This window comes from Aedes albopictus, chromosome 3, assembly GCF_035046485.1.
Source record: "Aedes albopictus strain Foshan chromosome 3, AalbF5, whole genome shotgun sequence".
In the NCBI taxonomy this organism is placed as follows: Eukaryota; Metazoa; Arthropoda; class Insecta; order Diptera; family Culicidae; genus Aedes; species Aedes albopictus.
In genome coordinates, this window is record NC_085138.1 from 46015031 (window position 1) to 46035235 (window position 20205).

The 20205-nt window shown below is 40.5% G+C and overlaps 1 protein-coding gene across 2 annotated transcripts in view; it reads right to left on the reverse strand.

Moving 5' to 3' along the window:
* Positions 1-565: 565 nt before the first annotated feature.
* LOC109410440 (solute carrier family 25 member 3) overlaps positions 566-20205 on the reverse strand; it is a 29176-nt gene continuing 9536 nt past the window's right edge. Inside the window, exons 1-4 of one of the 2 annotated variants that reach the window (XM_029870043.2) lie at positions 18603-18758; positions 18141-18547; positions 1248-1588; positions 566-1180 (exon numbers count right to left, since the gene is read on the reverse strand). In XM_029870043.2, the coding sequence (XP_029725903.2) occupies positions 835-1180; positions 1248-1588; positions 18141-18524 (1071 nt within the window). In that variant the 5' untranslated portion in view covers positions 18525-18547; positions 18603-18758 and the 3' untranslated portion in view covers positions 566-834. Of the gene's footprint in view, positions 1181-1247; positions 1589-18140; positions 18548-18602; positions 18759-20205 lie in introns of those variants that run through there. The other variant, XM_019683996.3, reaches the window with a different exon arrangement.

Below are 20205 nucleotides of genomic sequence, written 5' to 3' on the forward strand. Positions count from 1 at the left end.
CAGTTATTAATTAAAGGGCTTTCTTTGCCTGCCATTGCATGAATTTGTACATTGTGAGGCAAGGACAATAATACACTATGTCCAGGAAGTCGAGAAAGATTCCCCGACCGGAACGGGAATCGAACCCGCCGTCTCCGGATCCATAGCCTTAACCACTAGGCTAACTGGAGATCCCAGTGGATATTGATTCCGAATAAATACATACCAGAAAGTTGGTTACCTTCTTGTTCTGGATAATCGCAATACTTTAATACTTCAATTAACCCTAGTACACAACGCTATCGTGGCGCGCATAGTTTGTCATCTTATAAGTGTTAAACAAAGGATCGGTGATATTCCTACGCATAGCATACTCTTTACCCATCCTACCATTTTTTTAGTTCTTCCATGAAGAAACGCGTTCACTTTATTAACCTTTTTGGACTACCCATGGTAACACAGTACAATTCATACTAAACTAACAGTACGATCGAGTCAACCCTCGTAAGGTTGATAGTATCCGGGCAATGTTTCGAACAACTCCACGTGTTGTGCAATAAGAGATTCTCTCGTTTTGTGCAATAAATACTGAACCGTGATTCCGTAGTTGTCCTCGATTTAGTAGTATAGAATTGTTGCGTAGCACCCAATTATAATGTCTAACATTTGAATGATTCTATAGTTGTTTTTATTGTGTCCGATTCACATTCTCGATGACTGTTAGCGTCCGTACCGCAAAAGTGTTTGACTTGAGAATTTTGGTGTGACTTATAAAATAATTCTAGCTTATCGATGAAAGAAGAAGGTTATAGGGGGAGAAAGAGGGATACTTAACGAGGGATGTCGTGATGGTATTTACTGAACTCCCAGCTTCTTCTTCAGCGATTCTGGCATCTCTGGTGGGGGTGGGCGGGGGATGTTCAGGGCCACTTTGACACCATCATAGATGAACCACTGCAGGGCAGTCAGCGTACCGATCATGATGATACGGGGCATCAGACCGTTCCACATTCCCATGAAGCCAAGCTGCTTGGCCACATCAAACGCGCTGGAGCCCTTGGCCTGGTTCAGCTTCGACACGACGACATCGGCTGGGTGAGAAACGATGGCGCAGAACACACCGGCAATGTAACCAGCAGCAAAGGTAACCAACAGCTGTTCGCCCTTGGAGCACTGGTCACGTGGCTTCGGCACGACGTAGCTGGAAGAATCACACAAGAAATGTCGGGTGACTTCAACGCTTGAGTGAGCGAGCATTAATAACTTACGCATAGAGCAGTTCGACGGTCTTTTCGAAGCAGGCGAACTTCATCATGGTGTACGGGATCTGTCGGCACCACAGCGGAACCAGACCCTTGTAGAAGGCAGTGATACCCTCCTCGCCCATCATCTTGGGGAAGGCTTCACGCAGCGTACCGGCAAAGCCAGGCATGGTCTGGATCTTGACCTTGGCGGCTTCCATCGGGGACAGGGCAATGTCGGCGAAGAATTCGGCCGAGGCGGATGCAGCCAGGTACAACCACGTACGGTACAGATAGGCATTCTCCTCGCCCAGGAGGTTGGCGTACTGTACCTTGAACACCTCATACAGGCCGAACTTGAAGGCACCCTGAGGTAGATATATTAGATTAGAAATTGTTCTTAACCCTTTACATTTATTTCGTCTTTGGCAATTGTGAAAATGTGTGTGTTCATTCTAACTATGCAAATTTCTGAGAGTAGAAAACCTTAAAGGGAAGCTACGCTGTCGTGTGCTGCATAGTTGTCCCATGTTAACAGGAATTTCCACAGAACATGGGAGAACTATGCTGCACACGGCAGTACGTATAACAAACCTCGAATTTACAAGAGTACAAATCTGAAGACCCAATTGCTTAGTTTCCCGCCAACGGTGATCAAAATCGATCAACTTTCGGCTTTCTAACTGTAGCTGTTTTTCGAGGCTCGCACTGACTTGTTCAGAATAGCTATGGAGATGACAAATTGGATCTACTGTCTAAACACGGGAAACCACCGGTTGCCAGGTAGACGTACAGACCAATCTATCTACTGGACATCACCGGGAGGCTGTTTGAGCGGATTTTTCTGCCGAAGCTGATTGTCTCTAAATCGACAGTCCAAATGGTTCTGGGCTCTTGGGTAATGATTTTGGTTTCCCGAAAGGACGTTCAATAATGGACGCTATCAGATTAGTGACAAAATTGCGAGATAGCGCTCTAAAAGTAGCGGTGATTCATCTTTCTCCGCCATTGTTTCCATTCTGCTGCACACCGCCGAAGATCGTCCTTAGCATGCGTCGTTCGAAATCTCCGAGTGCTTGCAGGCTTTCCTCCAGCATGGTAAAGAACCACTGGTCTTATTATCGTTTTGTACATAGTGCACTTGTTGCGTGGGTGATTTTTTTTAGACCGCAGCTTCTTCTGGAGCCCGTAGTAGGCACGATTTCAACTGATTCAAGGTGCAACCTTCGTATTTCACGGCTAGCATTGTTGTCAGCAGTAAGGATCCGAGGTAGACGAATTCCTCCACCACCTCGAAGGTATCCCCGTATACCGTCACATTACTACCTAGAGTCTAGACGGACCCGGTCGTGTTCGGTTCCGCCTGCCAGCATGTACTTAGTTTTGGACGCAACAGTCTAACCTATGCTGCTTCGCGTTTTAGGCGGATATACAGTTCTGTCACTGTTCCAAATGTTCTGGCGATAATAATGTCCATGTCATCCGCAAAGCGCACAAATTGACCGGATTTTGTGGAAATCGTTCCCCGGCTGTAGAGCCCGGCTCGTCGCATCACACCTTCCAGAGCGATGTTGAAGAGTAGGCATGAGAGTTCGTCACCTTGTCGAAGTCCCCGGCGAGATTCGAATGAACTGGATAGTTCACCCGAAACCCTTACGAAATTTCGCACACCGTCCAGTCTAGTCAGCTTTCCAGGAAAGCCATTTTCGTCCATGATTCTCCATAGCTCTGCGCGGTCAATACTGTCGTATTTCGCTTTGAAGTCGATGACCAGGTGATGCGTTGTAATATGATATTCATGGCATTTCTGGAGATTTTGCCGTACGGTGAAGATCTGGTCCGTTGTTAGGCAGCATTCAAAATAGTGATCGCTCTGAAGTTCTTACATTCCAAATGGTCGCCTTCCTTGAGAATGGGGCAGATTACCCCTTCCTTCCACTCCTCCGGTAGATGTTCACTTTTCCAGATCTTAACTATCAACCGGTGTATACAGGTGGCCAACTTTTCTGGGCCGATCTTGATGAGTTCAGCAGCGATCCCATCCTTACCAGCTGCTTTGTTGGTTTTGAGCTGGTGAAGGGCATCCTTAACTTCCCTCAGCGTGGGAGTTGGCTCATTTCCGTCTTCTGCTGCATTGACGTAGTCGTTCCCTCCGATGTGGCGGTCTCCTGTACCTACGTCCTCCATGCCATTCAGGTGCTTGTTGAAGTGCTGCTTCCACCTTTCGATCACCGCAAGTCCGTCCGTCGAGATGCCTACGCCCTTATCCCTGCATAGTTTGGCTCGCGGCACGAAGCCGTTGCGGGATACGTTGAGTTTCTCGTAGAACTTCCGTGTTTCATGGGAACGGCACATCAGTTCCATTCCAGGCGGCGCTTTTTCTCTCGAAAGAGAGGGGTCTGCTGTTTCCGTTTCTGTTTGTAACGTTCAACGTTACCGACCGTGCAGCATTCTTCTCCTCCAAAATCACCAGAACAATTCGTTTCGTCGACTGCTTGCCACGTACCCGATGGTGCTCTCGGCTGCGTCTTTGATGGCTGCTTTTACTGTTCTCCAGCAATCTTCTAGAGAAGCCACATCGAGCTCGCCCTCATCTGGCAACGCTGCCTCGAGATTCTGCGCGTATGCTGAGGCGACATCCGTTTGCATCAGTCGGCGGCGGTGACGGTGGCGGTGGCTGGTACTACACTGCAAAATATTTTTGCTAGTAATCAGCAAACCTTGCTTATTTTTTGCGTGCTGATTGCATTCAGCAATACGAATTGCTGAGTATCAGCAATTATTTTTCAACTTGCTGAACCATCCAGCAATTTTGACAGTTGATCAGCAATGTTGTGCTGAAATTCAGCAAAAATGTTGCTGAAATTCAGCAATTTCTTTTGCTGATTTTTTGCGTGCTGGAAGCATTTCAAAAATTTGGTGTATAGGGTAGCGAACCACTTGGGCAGCGGCCGGTATTTTGAGCACTCTTTGCTATAACTCATTCAATTCCAAACCAATTGACTTGAAATTTTGTACACGGCTATATACTATACGTATCTCATCGCATTCCAAAAATTGTGTCAATTGATTCAGAACTGGCTGAGTTATAGCAGAAAAGTGCCCAAAATACCCCTTGACCCCTGCCAAGATGGTTCCACTTTCCTATGCCTTGTTAATGACGGAAAGTTTTGAGCGCAGTTTGACCATCACCAGATAGTGATCGGAGTCGATGTTAGAGCCATGATAGGTTCTGACGTCGATAATGTCGGAAAAGTGCCGTCTATCAATCAGAACGTGGTCGACTGAGATTTCGTTTGGTGTGGTGATCTCCAGTGCTACGTGTGGCCATGTTTTTGGAGGTGGCGAAACCAATAAGGCGTTGGCCGTTTTCGTTCGTCAACTGGTGGGCACTGAGCTTTCCAATCTTCAGTCCTAATTCCTCCTCCTGGTCTACCTGAGCGTTTAAATCTCCTATGATGATCTTGACGTCGTGGCTTAAACTTGGGCGGTCGTACTCGCGTTCGAGCTACACATGAAATGCGTCTTTGTCATCATCAGTGCTTCCGGAATGAGGGCTGTGCACGATTACTATGCTGATGTTGAAGAATTGGCCCTTGATCCTCAACCTGCACATTCTTTGGTCGATCGGCCACCAACTGATCACGCGCCTCTGCATGTCGCCCATCATGATAATATGATAATAGCTAGCTCACGTGTGTTGCCGCAACTCCGGTAGATGGTATGATTACCTCTAAACGTTCGTACCATGAATCCTGTCCAACACACCTCCGGCAGCGCTACGATGCCGAGCCCGCGGTTATTCAGTAGATCGGCGAGTATACGGGTGCTCCCAATGAAGTTGAGCGATCGGCAGTTCCACGTACCGAGTTTTCTATCGCAAGTCCTTCTTGTTCGCTGGGGCGTTGCCGTTGGTCTCGGTTTCTATTATTCTGTTGCTGATTTGCTGTTGCAATGGTTTTTTACGGCTGGCTCGTAGGGCCTGACACCAACCCTCTATTTTCCGGAGAACCATAGTGCATGAGGATCAGACACTGTTGTGAGCCGGTCCTCCTAGAGAACAGACGCTCAGGTTTGCAGAAGCATACCATACATCACCTATATTGCCGTGAAACGCACCTCAGTATTATACAGGGTGTTAGGTTCCTGAGTGCAAACTTTTTAAAGGGCGATAGAGGACCATAAATGGTGAAAAAAATTGTTCTACGCATATGGTCAAATCTTAACCGTTACGTAGTTATTGAACTCCCCATGTTTTTGACTCTTATTGCCTTAACTGGCTATAACTTTAAAATGGTCAAACTTATTGCTGTTTTTTTACCCTTATTCGAAAGATTGTTGAATTTTCTATCAAATGGCATCTTTCAACCGATTGGTTAAGTTAAATAACTAAGTTTTCTAGAGCAAATAGCCTTAAAGTTGTGTGTTTTAATTTGTTTTTGTCAATTATCTTTGAAAAATGCGTAATAAATTAAAATTCTTTCTTTGGCAAAGTTGTGGCCCCTGTTCCACTGTAAAATTCCTCCTTTGACATCAAACTTCTATCTCTTATCGTTTTCTTGCAATTTCGATTTAAACGTCGCATTTCACATCATAAATTTGCAATCGTCATGGTAAGCACTTTTTTGCGCACTGTGCCGCACATTTAAATCAAAATTGCAAGAAAACGATAAGAGTAAGAAGTATGGCATCAGAGAACGAATTGTAGAGTGGAACAGGGGCCACAACTTTGCCAAAGAAAGAATTTTAATTTATTACGCATATTTCCAAGATAATTGACAAAAACAAATTAAAACACGCTATTTTTAGTTATTTTGCTCTAGAAAACTTAGTTATTTAACTTAACCAATCGGTTGAAAGATGCCATTTGATAGAAAATTCAATAATCTTTCGAATAAGGGTAAAAAAACAGCGATAAGTTTGACCATTTTAAAGTTATAGCTAGCTAAGGCAATACGAGTCAAAAACATGGGGAGTTCAATAACTACGTAACGGTTGAGATTTGACCATATGCGTAGAACAATTTTTTCACCATTTATGGTCCTCTATCACCCTTCAAAAAGTTTGCACTCATGAACCTAACACCCTGTATATGTTTGCTAGATTTCCTATGAAAATGGGATAGATATGTATGCGATTCACGGCAGTATATGAGTCCCAGAAAGTCTACGCCAGATACTAGAGAGCTACTTCCAGAAAAGGTTGTCCCTCAGAAACATCGAGAAAGTATACATCTCTATAGAGTTAAGCTACTAAATCATCGCATGGGTACCTAAGGAGTCAATCCTGGACCCGGTACTATAGAAGGCGGTGTACGACGGCGTATTGCAGCTCACACTACCACCGTGCATAGAACTGAACTACAGAGCAAATGGCGATGATAAATAGCAAGTTAAAACTTGCTTACCATTTCCACTTTATCAGCTCCAACGGCGTGTGTGTAATGTTGAACTAATAAGGACTCAATCCTCTGGGGGGGGGGGGGGGGGTTGGGGGGATTGTGACTGACAACTTGACGCTTTAGCTGGTGGAGCGCTTACCAAAAGAGAGTGCTCATGAACATTTCAAGTGGTGAATTAAATTAATGGGAAATTGACCGATTGCAGCGCCACGCTATTGCCACTTGTGTTGCCAATGAAATATTCCTTACACAAAATTCAGATTGGACTTCGATGTCTGTTTTCTGTGCTTCAGTAGATTGGCCATGGCCCAACCTTACCCATTTTTTGCGTGTCTGGCATTTCCATCACTGCGACCAATTTTTTTAACTATTGGGATATATGCCCCTTATAAGTTTTATTATAGCTTTATACATATATCAGGATGACGTACCTCTATTGTGAGTGATCGCCATTGTTTGAGTAATAGCATTGTCCCAACACGATTCGACATCTCAAATGAACTGCACTACCGCACTGGGCGTTGTTCTCCAAATGTCAGCCCTTTGACGAAGAACTTACGTCTGATAGTAAAAAGCGTCGGACAGTGTTGTTCTGAGTCTTCTTTATCTGTGCCGCAAAAGCGACACATATCATCTTGAAGTTTTCCCATAAGCTACAAGTGATATCAGTTTGGACAATGCCCGGTTATCCTCGTAGATTGACACAGAATCTTTCTCAGGTCGGTTTCGTGCTACTCTCAATAAGGGTCTTCCAAAATTCCACGCAACCGGATTACTTTGGAAACGGATGCACTTAGTGCAACGTGTTCAGCCTCGCTTGGCGACATGTCAACATCTTACAATTTGCCCAGGACACCGTTGAGTCGTACAGTTTGAACTGGAACCCGGCTACTGACTTGCGATCTGTATGATAAAGTATACTATGTATGGTATTGTCGGGCCGCCACCAAACCGGACGTCGCACAATCAAGTCGCGACGCGACCCAACTCGCGACGTTTTTGAATCATGCCAAAAGTAGTGCGCATCCTTCCCGTTGTTGTCAGCAACACAGCGCACTAGATGCGAAACAGTTGCGACACTTGTGGACCAAGAAAATGGCAATTTTTGATTGAATTTCTGTCTTCATTCCAACCGGATAGACAATAATATGGGAAGCAGAAGAACTATCTGCTATCTACCTGTTATCTTGACATAAAGGTAGATAGACTGGAGTACGTCAATTAACAAGCATGCGCGTAACTACAGCGCACTTGGCCCTTCAGCTCCAATGTCGTGCTCGCTTGTTATACACTACGCTGGCTGTGATGACCTTGGAGCTGAGGGGCCAAATGCGCTGTAGTTACGCGCATATTATCAAGGAATAACATTTCTCAATTTGGAGTACGCCACCTTTAGATACATCCTCAACAGACGGTCTTTTTCCAGGTTCCTTAGGCCTTGAAGATGATCCTTGCTGTTAACTCAATAATACTGCATCCCCACGCAAAATTCGATTCAGATTCCGTTCATTGGAACCGCTGGGCAGTACAGTGACCACCCAAGAAACAATTTTTGCTTTAAGAAATGTTTCTCAAAGCAACGTTATTAAACTGGAAGTCGTATTATATTTGAATAATTTTAAAATGAAACTGTTCTTCAACTCTTGTTCGCCCAAAAATGAGAATTTATTCAACGTCAACCGTTCTATAAGCACGATGAAATGAAAGTTTATCCAATGATCGTACATCGGTTGTGAAACTCTTGTTCAACGTTAGAACCATCAGCAATTTACACAAACATCATAAACTTTACTTCAACGTTTATTAAACAATGTTTTATGACGCTATTTGTTTAATAATTTAAGAATGGTTTTAGAAACCGTTATTGTGCCCTAGCAGCATAGCGCATAATAACAAGCTTTCTTCGATATTTATTCCACCATATTACAATCAAAACATGCTGGAGCCGTAATAAAACTTACGAAATTTATTTCTATTTATAGATATGATTTTATAATTGCTACAAAAACGATTCTTAAACGTTTCTTTAATATCATGTTACATCATGTAACAATAAAATGAGAAAATGATTTAACTTTTAACATTTCTGCATTTGTGTCTGGAATAGCTCTCTCTGATTATGTACCCCCAACATCTTCATTTTATTACATTTTATGGGACAAATCACATCAATGGAAAGACTCGAACTCTGGATCTTTGGGTTCACACTCGTCTGCATCCGCTCTGCTTCAATCCGAATTACATGAATCGGCAGATTTAAAGCAGTATATAAATATTCAATTCCTAAGTCGAATACATTACCGTACATATGCTGCTTAAACATTGCTTACATATTTTATTCAACTAATTGCCTTCATAAACATTGAAGTTGATCAATGTTTGAATAATTGTAACCGCAACGTTTAATCATAAGGCATGCATGCTAATTAGTTTGTTTGTTTACAACGTGTCAGTAATTCACGGTGTTGTGTTGTAAGATTGGTGACTCTTCGAACTTTTTTTCATTTAAACGCCCAAACAAGTGAACTTATTTGTTTTATTTTCACCGGCCCTGTTTTGTGTCGAGAGGAAAATGTGCAACGATTGTGTATATCTCCAATCAGCTGGAAATATGAACATTAGGAAGCCGAGCCCGGTTTGACCGGTGCCACCTTGGTGGGTAATCTACCTCGTCAATACCAAAGAGAGGTGCCGCCCAGGATCCACTGCAGTTGCATTTTCTGGTGTTTTTGTTGCCGATGCTGCTGTCGTTGGAGCATAGTGTAAAAGGTTATGTAGTGAGCGTAGATTGTATACAAATTATTTATATTTTTAAGTACATGGAATACAAGGTTGGCATATTTAGCATTCTATTTTGTGCCATTTTATGGTTAGTAAGTTTAATGTTAATAATGAAATTAAATTTATAAATTAGCATCACATCAATAAATTGATAGCGCTATTTCGGTCAGTGTACTGCGTGCCAAATAAACATCACACAGCTTGCATGGAAAGCTTTTGGCGTGGGCTTTTGGAACCAAAGCTTGTCCGTGTCTGTCTTCGGTTCGAGTGCGTTCGAATGAACGGGGAAAGGGCAGCCGTTGATGATGTGACCAACGCGTGTGAATGGGATGAGATGATTGAGGAGTGTGCGAGAGAGAGATGGATAGATGGCAGTGTGTGGACTCGGGTCGGGATCAATGATTTCGGAACAAAAAGCACTTCAGTTTGTTAACGAAATTTGTGTCTTACGGACGTTTCATGCGCAGCGCGCGAATGGAAATTCCTGACGAGTTCCGCGGTTCGTCGGATTTTACCGCGGAACGTTAGAATACGACATGGCGCAGCCGGTGGGCTCTGTGTTTTAGGTGTTTTGTTTTGAAAAATGATTGAGCTAGATTTCGGAAAGATAAGATCTACCAGTGAAATTTTGGAAAAAAAATGGTCAATCAGAAAAATAAAAAAATCCAGGAGTGCTTGTCAATAAGGCGAAAAGGGGAAAAAGTGGAAGTGATTTTTTTTGTTGTGGTACTTGATGGTGACGAAGAACGGAGTTACCAGAGCAAATAGTTCATTGAGTAGTTGCGTAGATTGAAACAGAAAAAAATCAATGAGATACTCTGCTTGGAAATATTTGGATAGAATTGGTAAGTAAAACCTTGCTTTTCTGTATTTGATTTGGTAGGAAGACATGGTTCGAATCAGAGGTTGTAAGAGTTTAATTAGAGTTTAATACTATTAAGTGGGAGATTGAGCCATTATTTTATTTTGTGTATTTGGCGCTCCTAGTGTGATTGCACAAAATAGTGGAACTTGAAATTTGATTCGCTTTAGATGCAGATATCATCGTTATTAGCTATTGGCATAAATTGAGGCGTTTTGATATTTTGTAGTTGCGTGGATTGTATTAATGGGATTGAGAATGTTAGTCATTTTGGAGGAACAGTGGAGCTTGGATAATAAGAAATTGGTTATTCGTGATATACTGTCCTGTTTGAATTCACCTACTGGGTTGTATTTCAATTAAATACTAATATGAAAAGTCTGCGCAACGCTACATGAATGTTTTTTTTTATGTTAGCGTATTGTCAGAACATAGTCAGAAGAATTTGTTTTCTATTCAAATGGACTTTCGTTACCTAGCCTCACTTTAAATCGCCAATACTTGAGTTGAGTCATAATGCAATGTAAAATGTCTCTATTATGATTTGCTGTCATGTTTCGGCTTTATATTTGGTTCTGAAATTAGACAGGTTTATATCAGAGCTTGACCCAAAGCGCGATTGGACTGAGTGGTTTGGTAAGTTGTGTGGTAAATCCATTTAAAGTTTTTTCTAGTACATATCAAGAAATTGGCTGTTATTTTTTTTAAATGAGATGTACTATGTGCATGAAGCGAGTTTCGCAGAATTTATGTGAAATCTGGGACCTAAGGTAAATCTTTTGCAGTTGGAATGTCAATGAATACGATTGGGGTTTGAAAAAGCGACTATTAACAAAAGAGGTGCGTCTCAAACAGTGTCGCTCTGGATACAGTGACTGAAATGCCGTATCACATCAACTATACTTATACCACGAAGAACAAAAGTAGAAAAATTGGGCTGAAATTAAATTCATCTTTGATTTGGTCGGCATCAAAAAGCATTAAAATCTCAGAGTGAAGATAGTGGTATCCGGTTGGAATCAAGACAGACATTCAATCAAAAACTGCCATTTTCTTGGTCCACAAGTATCGCAACTGTTTCGCATCTAGTACGCGGTGGTGCTAACAACAACGGGAAGGATGCGCACTCCATTTGGCATGTTTCAAAAACGTCGCGAGTTGGGTCGCGTCGCGAGTTAGGTAGCTTCGCAACTTGATTGTGCGACATCTGGTTTGGTGGCGGCCCGACAATATGGAAAATAAATAAGCAATGGAAGGATAAAGCAATCTTAATAGGTCTTTGGCCTGCAATTGTATATATGCGTTTCTTTTAGAATCAAGTAGAATAGCTGTTATATGCAAAGGCCCAAAAGCACTCTATGGATATCTAGAAAAAAAATGAATCAGCATAGATTTACGAACGCCAATAATGTGAAGCGAGTAGGATTCAATAAATTAGAAATCAGAATAGCTCTGGAGCAAACAGATCTTTTACCAGATTTATGTAGAGCGAGTAAATCTCAACTCTATAGAAAAATCTGGATCGAAGCTCTCACATTAGACAGGTAGGTATATAGAGGAAGTGTATTAAAAAAATAGGAAAGTGAATAAAAGGGAAATTCAAGGGAAATAATCAAGCAAGAACGAAGCAAAGTGGTCAAGTCTTCGACTTACAATCATTTGTAGCGACTTCTTAAAGGTAGAGTTTTGTCGAAGAGAAATTAAACTGTTAGAGGCATGAGCTAAGTCAACCAAGTCAACCAAGTATTTCAGTATGTTCATGTACCATGTTCTGAATTTTGAAGGGAAGGTTAATAACGTAATAGAATGGAATAGGTATACATTTGTTAAAAAAAAACGAACAAACTAGTGGATCAGCACAGATGCATGAAAGCAATTAATGTAGAGTAAGTAGATTTCTTGCGGAAAAAATAGAAGAGCTGTAGAGCAAACAGATCCCCTTTTTATCAGGCACATGTAGAGCGAGTAGGTCTCTATAAAACAATGTGGAGCGAGTAGGTCTCACTATAGACAGATATATAGAGCGAGTAGGTCTCTATGAGAAACCAAAAATAGAGAGCGAATAGGTCTCGTTTGACAGATATGTGGAGCGAGTAGGTCTCCCATTTCACAGACGTGTAGAGCGAGTAGGTCTCTACAAATGTCGTCTGTCGAAAATTGCTAGAGCGAGTAGGTCTCTGCAAAAATGGTTTTCTCCTGTCAAAAAAGTTGTAGAGCGAGTAGGTCTCTATGATCATAAAAAGGGGCTAATCGGTTTGCTCTCACATTCTATTAGAAAGAAAATCAAACTTATGCATTCATGTGTGCTGGATTAGAAATCGATGATCCCTAGTTAATCGTTACGAGGTTTGAAGAGCGGATGCGAAAGAGGAAGAAACAAATACAAGAGCAGAAAAAAAATATATCAGCAATATGTAGAGCGTTGAGACCTACCCTAAAAGGTATACATTCGGACAATAAGTATAGATACAGAAGTTCAATTGATGTAGAGCGAGTAGATCTCTCAGGATAAAAAGAAACGAAAGAGCTGCGGAGCAAATATATTCCCTTTTTTCCGGACACACGCAGAGCGAGTAGGTCTCTATAAAAAATTTGGAGCGAGTAGGTCTCACATTAGACAGATAAATAGAGCGAATAGGTCTCTATGAGAAACCAAAATAGAGAGCGAGTAGGTCTCTCGTTTGACAAATATGTAGAGCGAGTAGGTCTCTATAAATGTCTTCTGTCTAAAATTTGTATAGCGAGTAGGTCTCTGCAAAAAATGGGGTTTATACTGTCCAAAATGTTATAGAGCGAGTAGGTAGTAACAAATACTGTATATTTTTGTTTTCACATTATCAGAATAAATCTAATTAATGCATTTATGTTTGTTGGATTAGAAATTCACCATCCCTAGTTCATCCCTAATAAAAATGTATAATACACGGCTGATAGGGTGAATGATTGTATCATTCCCTGTATGATGAAGATGATAGCTCGAAAGGATTGTTAAGCACGTTGTATCATATTTTTCTATTAGGGATCTTTACAACGATTGAAAAGCGAATAGGAAAAAGGAATTTTCAAATACAAGAGAACGCTAATTTATAACAGAGCAGGAAAGTCTTAATGGAAAAGGTATATACATTGGGAAAAAATGAGTAAACTAGTGGATCAGTAAATATTCATAAATGCAATTAATGTAGAACAAGTAGGTCTCTTAAAAAAGATCAGAAGAGCTGTGAAACACACATATCCCCTTTGTACCAGGCACATGTAGAGCGAGTAGATCTCTATAAAAATTTGGAGCGAGTTGGTCTTTATAAGAAAAAAAAATAGAGACGTGTAGGTCTCTCATTTGACAGGTATGTGGAGGAAACAGTTCTCCCATTTCACAGACATGTAGAATGGTAGGGTCTCCACAGAAATATCGTATCAATAGTTTTGTAAAGCTAGTGGATCTCTGAAAAAAGGGGGTTTCTCTCTCCTGTCAAAAATGTTGTAGAGCGAGTAGATCATTGCAAATATATTAAATAGTGAATATTTGTTCTCAGAATAAATCAAACTAATGCATTTATGTATGTTGGATTGGAAATCGTTCATCTCAGCTCTTCTTAACGGATATTGAAAATGAGTCTTTTGATTTCATGTGAATAGTTCAGTTAGTCTTTAAAATAGTTTGAAGCAGTCTGTAGTGGTCTGTAGAAGATCCAAATGGAACGAACTCAGTTCATGTTTGATTTCGTCATCTCATTGGAAATCCGGGAAACTTCAATAAGGGGCTCACCAAGGTGACCAAAGATTTTAGAAACGTTTTCATAAGCTTGCAATGATTTTAAGAGTAAGGGAAATGAGCACAGTGTGCCTACTATCCACACTGTAAAGGGTGTAGCTTTACGAACAGGGAAGAATATTTATTGAAGAATTGATTCAAGTGAACCTTTAAATAACGAGATAGTTTGGCAGATAACTAATGTGTGCAAATAAATTTACAAATTGAGCCTCGAGAATGTTTAAGTAAATGAAAAGATCTTCAAAGTGCACAAATACTACAAAATTTAAAGATGCAATGGATTGACAAATTTGAAGCCTAGCAAACTCCAGCAAAAGAAAAAAATAGTAAAGTCTCGATAGGTAGTTTTATAAGTTTATGCGCAGCAAAAATAATAATAATAATAAGCCGAGTTGATAATATTTCTGATTTCATGCTTGTTGGTGCAGTGTCGTGTAAACGTTACTGTCAAAATGTATTGGGTGAATTTACATAGTTTAAAGTTTACATGACTGGAAGGAGGTAAACAGGACATATAAGCAACATATTTTTATGTCTTCATGAGGCAGCTTTTTGTTATATAGTGACACTATGTTTCTAGCGTGTATACTGCAGGTTATTACATAGGTTGCAATCAATATAACAGCAAATTTCTTTCTGCAAAAAAAAAAATCATTTAAATTCTAATTGAATTAATAATAAGTATTGGTTTAATGTTTGTTAAGTTTAACCACGTTTATCATGATATATACTTTCGACGCTATAGTTCCACAGGTGACTGGGAGAAAGAGATCAAATTTGGACATTAAAAAAATGTTTTTCATTTATTTAGAGATTATAATGGTAAGACCTTTTTAAAGCTTTGTAAGCATTATTCAATAGAGATGGAAAACACAGCTCTTGTAGTTTTTATTATGTAATATAGTAAATGTAAAATATACAATAAGATCCCTATTGTTTTGTTTTTATTGTTTACAAGTTTTTGCAGGTCATCGGTAGTTAGCTTTTGTATATAATGACAAGTTGAACATTCAGAGTAAGATATGTAGAAGAAGTTTTATGATGATGTAGTTTGACTGGTTTGACTTGGGCCAGATAAGTTGAACACAAGTTTGTAGAGGAAAATTTACTAACTTAGAAAAAGTCATGATAAAGTTAGCAGTCATAGTTCATAAATGCTTGGTAGCTCTGGCTCTTTGTTACCAACAAACGCCTCTCGCAACAAACGACGATAGCAGAATGAGGAAAACAAATATCGGCAGCCAAGCGTGCAGCAATATTTCGGCCTTTTGGTTATATTTTTCAACTGCCGTCTTTAAAATTATTTATTTTCAGATTAAGTAGGAATTTATAATCACACAAATCAAAATCAAAATTGATAACTGAATAATTACGAAATATAAAACAGTGCAACAAATATTGCTATAAATTTGCGAACGTGGTCTTTGTCTCACCATCGTTGTAACAAAGCTATGTTGCATTGTGTTGAATGTGATTTAGCCTTTGGATCCTGGTAAGTACTATTTTAAAAAGGTTGATTAAAGCCAGCTATTAAAGTGTAATATAAGGTAGGTAGATAATTAAAATCATATAAACAGCCGCTGGATAAAGGTGTTGTGCTTAGAGAAAAAAAACTGTCAAAGTTTCCACGTAAACGTCGCAAATGTTTGAGGGAAACTTGTTATTTGTAAATAAAATATTAAAATGAATATATCGTAGTTGACATTTGAGACAGAAAATATTTGTTTTAGAGTTTGTTTAATCACCTATAAATCAGATCTTTAAAAACATAAATGAAAAAAAAAAGAAAAAAATAAAGTTCTTTATTTTTTTAGTGCTAACATTACCCAATTTTAGCTTAGTTTATTTATACTATTGAAATGAATGTTTTCAAAATTGTTTGTAGAAGCATGTGGAAAAAAAATATTTAAGAATAGAGAAGGAGGCGAATGTAGTGAGCGTAGATTGTATATCAAATTATTTATATTTTTAAGTACATGGAATACAAGGTTGGCATATTTAGCATTCTATTTTGTGCCATTTTATGGTTAGTAAGTTTAATGTTAATAATGAAATTAAATTTATAAATTAGCATCACATCAATAAATTGATAGCGCTATTTCGGTCAGTGTACTGCGTGCCAAATAAACATCACACAGCTTGCATGGAAAGCTTTTGGCGTGGGCTTTTGGCAAGGAGAATACATTTTACTAAGGTGGCGCAGATAAACATTGCAAACCACTGGTTGTCTCTTCCACTCTTCTGGTGTTCTTATGCAACTAAAATAGTGACGTCACTATTTCAGTTCCATAAGAACACCAGAAGAGTGGAAGAGACAACCAGTGGTTTGCAATGTTTATCTGCGCCACCTTAGTAAAATGTATTCTCCTTGGGCTTTTGGAACCAAAGCTTGTCCGTGTCTGTCTTCGGTTCGAGTGCGTTCGAATGAACGGGGAAAGGGCAGCCGTTGATGATGTGACCAACGCGTGTGAATGGGATGAAATGATTGAGGAGTGTGCGAGAGAGAGATGGATAGATGGCAGTGTGTGGACTCGGGTCGGGATCAATGATTTCGGAACAAAAAGGACTTCAGTTTGTTAACGAAATTTGTGTCTTACGGACGTTTCATGCGCAGCGCGCGAATGGAAATTCCTGACGAGTTCCGCGGTTCGTCGGATTTTACCGCGGAACGTTAGAATACGACAGTCAGAATGTTTTTAAAAGTGTGAAGAGTGTGATATTTAGAGCTGCTGAATGAAGTTTTTTGGTCTTCAAGCTTGTAGCCGCGGTTGCTCTTTTTAGGCTCCTAATCAGCAATCGTGTTTACAAAAAGGGGCATGGCGAACAACGATAATTAAGTGACACAGTACCACTGCTAATCAACATTGCTTGAATAAAAGTGTAACATTTGTATTAAAGAAACATGGTAATATCTTGTTGTTAAGCTATATCAGTGTAGTTGAATAAAATGATCAAGCAAAAGTTGTTAAACTTTAAATAGGCTACTTGTTCCACTGAAGATCTGATGTGGAATAACGGCATCTAATACGTTGGAAGCAGCTTGTATTCTATCATTATATGAGCACTATTGGACAGATGATGGCAATACTTAAGCAACTGTTTTTAAACTTTTATACTATTGGTTATTCAATAAGCAGAAATATGTTTAACTAACGTGCAGTTTCCACTGCATGAAACATTTATTCGCCATTTTGTTCAACATAAACTCTTGTACAACTGTCGGCGCCTTTGTAGCACATTTAATCAACTGACATGCTTATTAATGATTTTGAATTGTTACTTGGGCATTTCGTACTTCAGCAGATTTCTATAGCATTTATCTTGATTTGGGTGATGCCGATGGCAAACGAAACTGACCTCGTTTGCACAGAAATTGGACTTTGGATGCACTTGACATATGTAAAATTGGTTTCATTTTTTGAGTCTTTTCTAAACACAACTTCATGGACCAGTGGAAAGCAGCAAACTGTTGCGATACCGTCCGTTGACGCGAAATATGGTTCATGATGTCTGGCTATCTTGGAAGGTATTTGACTGCAAAGAATACCAACTATCTGTAAAGACAACAACGAATGCATCGCTTTTACATCAACATGCCGAATTTAAAATAACAGAACACATCGATGTTGTTGGTGACTACTACCATTCTTGAGCAGATTTCTTCTTCAAGCGGTTGAAATGGTTATTTTCATAAGGTCGATGAAAAATCATCTTTGCTGGGTATCCTATTCATACAATGTGACTGTTATGCGAGTGGGAGCAGTACATTTTCCTATGAATTACGCATTCATCTGTTATTTTGATATTTTAGATTTTTACAAAAGTTTTTAAACAATAAATGTGTATGTTTTGACACTGCACTTTGCTTCTAATTATTTCGTTCTCACGAACGTTAGATACAAACTGAAGATAATGGCGGATAAACTATACAAGTGCAAGCGCCAATAGTCAATTGGTATCAATATAGGAAGCCACAAAGCAGCAAAAGCATATGTGCTTAATTAGTTTCACTACTTGTAAGATTTCGCACATTGTATAACACACATCTCATTGCCACTGAATCACTCCAACGATTTTATCATCCATCCCGCCCATTTTACCTACCTGCGCCGAGTAACCGAAGAACGTCGGGGCCCATCCCTTGACCAGGCCCTTGGCACCTTCCTCGGCGACCGAGACCTTGAAACCGTGGAACAGGTTCTTGTACTTGGCCTGGTCGACCTGCAGACGGCACTTGACCAAATCCAGCGGCACCACGAAGGTGTGGGTCGAACCGCACGAGATGATACCACCGACACCGCACAGCAGGTAGAACTGGGTCGAGCCGAACTCCACCTCGTCGGAGGCAGCGGCCGCCAGGGTTCGGCCACTGGCAATCAGCGACTTGGGGTTTTCGGCAGCGGGGGCGGCAGCGCCATCACACTGGGCCTTGGTGAACGGGGTCTTGAAGGGGGAGTTCCGGGCGGCGTCCAACAGTGCGGAGAACATTTTCGCTGGATTTGGTTATAGTTCTGGAAGTATAAAGATTTTAACGATATTTTTATGGAACTGTGGTTTGGAACTTACGCTAACACAGATCTAAGAACTCCCAGAAGACACCCTACAATCCCACCAGCTGGCGCAAAAGTGAAGATGATCTAACCGTTTTTCCTCTCAACGTTGCATAATTTGCTTCCTTCCTTCCTTCCTTTCTAGCGAAGTCATATGCTTCAGCAAAGTACCTAACTTCGTACATGGTTGTGCACAAGCACAACAACAACAACACAAGTGATGTGCTTAAAAATAGTTCGGCGATTTTTGAATGTCTTTGGACGATTGGACGAGAAACGGTTGATAGACGTGGACAGTTTCTACAATGACTGAGATTCAAACCAAACACGAGGGAAAGTGACAACGGCGAGTTGCCAAAAACAAAATCGAAACTGGTGGTTTGAAGGTAAGGCGAAGCACGTGTTATTCGCAAACACGTTCTATACAGTATAGTGTCTTTCATATTGGTGTTGTAGTATGCTTACAATATTTTTTGACTTTTTTAATCAAGAATGCATATCGATTGTTTTTGTTAAATTGTTTACTTAAATTTCAATACTTTTAGGTGGACAAAAAATATTATGCACTTCTTCTTATTCTTTATGGCTCTACGTCTCCACTGGGACTTGGCCTGCCTCGCTTCAACTTAGAGTTCTTTAGGCACTTCTACAGTTATTAATTGAAGGGCGTTCTTTGCCTGCCATTGCTTGAATGTGTGTATTGTGAGGCAAGCACAATGATACACTATGCCCAGGGAATCGAGAAAATTTTCCCGACTGGAACGGGAATCGAACCCGCCGTTTCCGGATTGGCGACCCATAGCCTTAACCACTAGGCTAACTGGAGACCCCAGAAATCTTATGCACACCCTAAGGATTTTGAAAATTTTACATGGCAGGATATCAAAATTGTTACTTTTTATGCCTATATTCTTTTTGAAATCTAACAGGAGTGCAAACAAACAGGTAGACTTAAATATTCCAGATTTAGAACACGGGCTCGAATCCCTACCATGATCCAATGTTACGCGCCAACCAATGCTGCCGAATTGAAAGACAAAGATAATTTTTACAGTCAACTGAGTGCTGTCGTGGACAAGATTCCGAAAGGTGATATCAAGATCCTCATGGGCTACTTCAACGCGAAGGTTGGTTCCGACAACTCGGACTATGAGCACGTCATGGGAAACCATGGTCTCGAAGAAATGAGCGAAAACGGAGGACAGCCACCAGAGCTCCAATAGGAGCCGATATCTAAATTAGTATATAAAATTTTAAATAGTATCAAGACAAAAATGTATATAAATAACCATAAAGATGAAGTGCCAGAAGGGCAGATCACTTGAAATGTAAAATAATTGTCAAAACCACAAGAATACGCAAATAAAATGAATTTTAAGTAAGTAGAAAGCGAAAACGGAGAGCTGTTTGCAGAGTGTTGTGGCAACAATGATATAGTGATTGGGGGATCGCTCTTTCCTTTATCGACCAGTGCAGCACAAAGTGATATGGGTTTCGTCAAGGCCGCGATAGAGCGAGCGAAAACACAAAGAGCCAAAGCCATAGCCCGTTAGCGCTATTCGTGGGCGTGGGCGGACTCCCTAGCCGACGAAGGCGAGAAAGCCCTTGACACCGGCGAC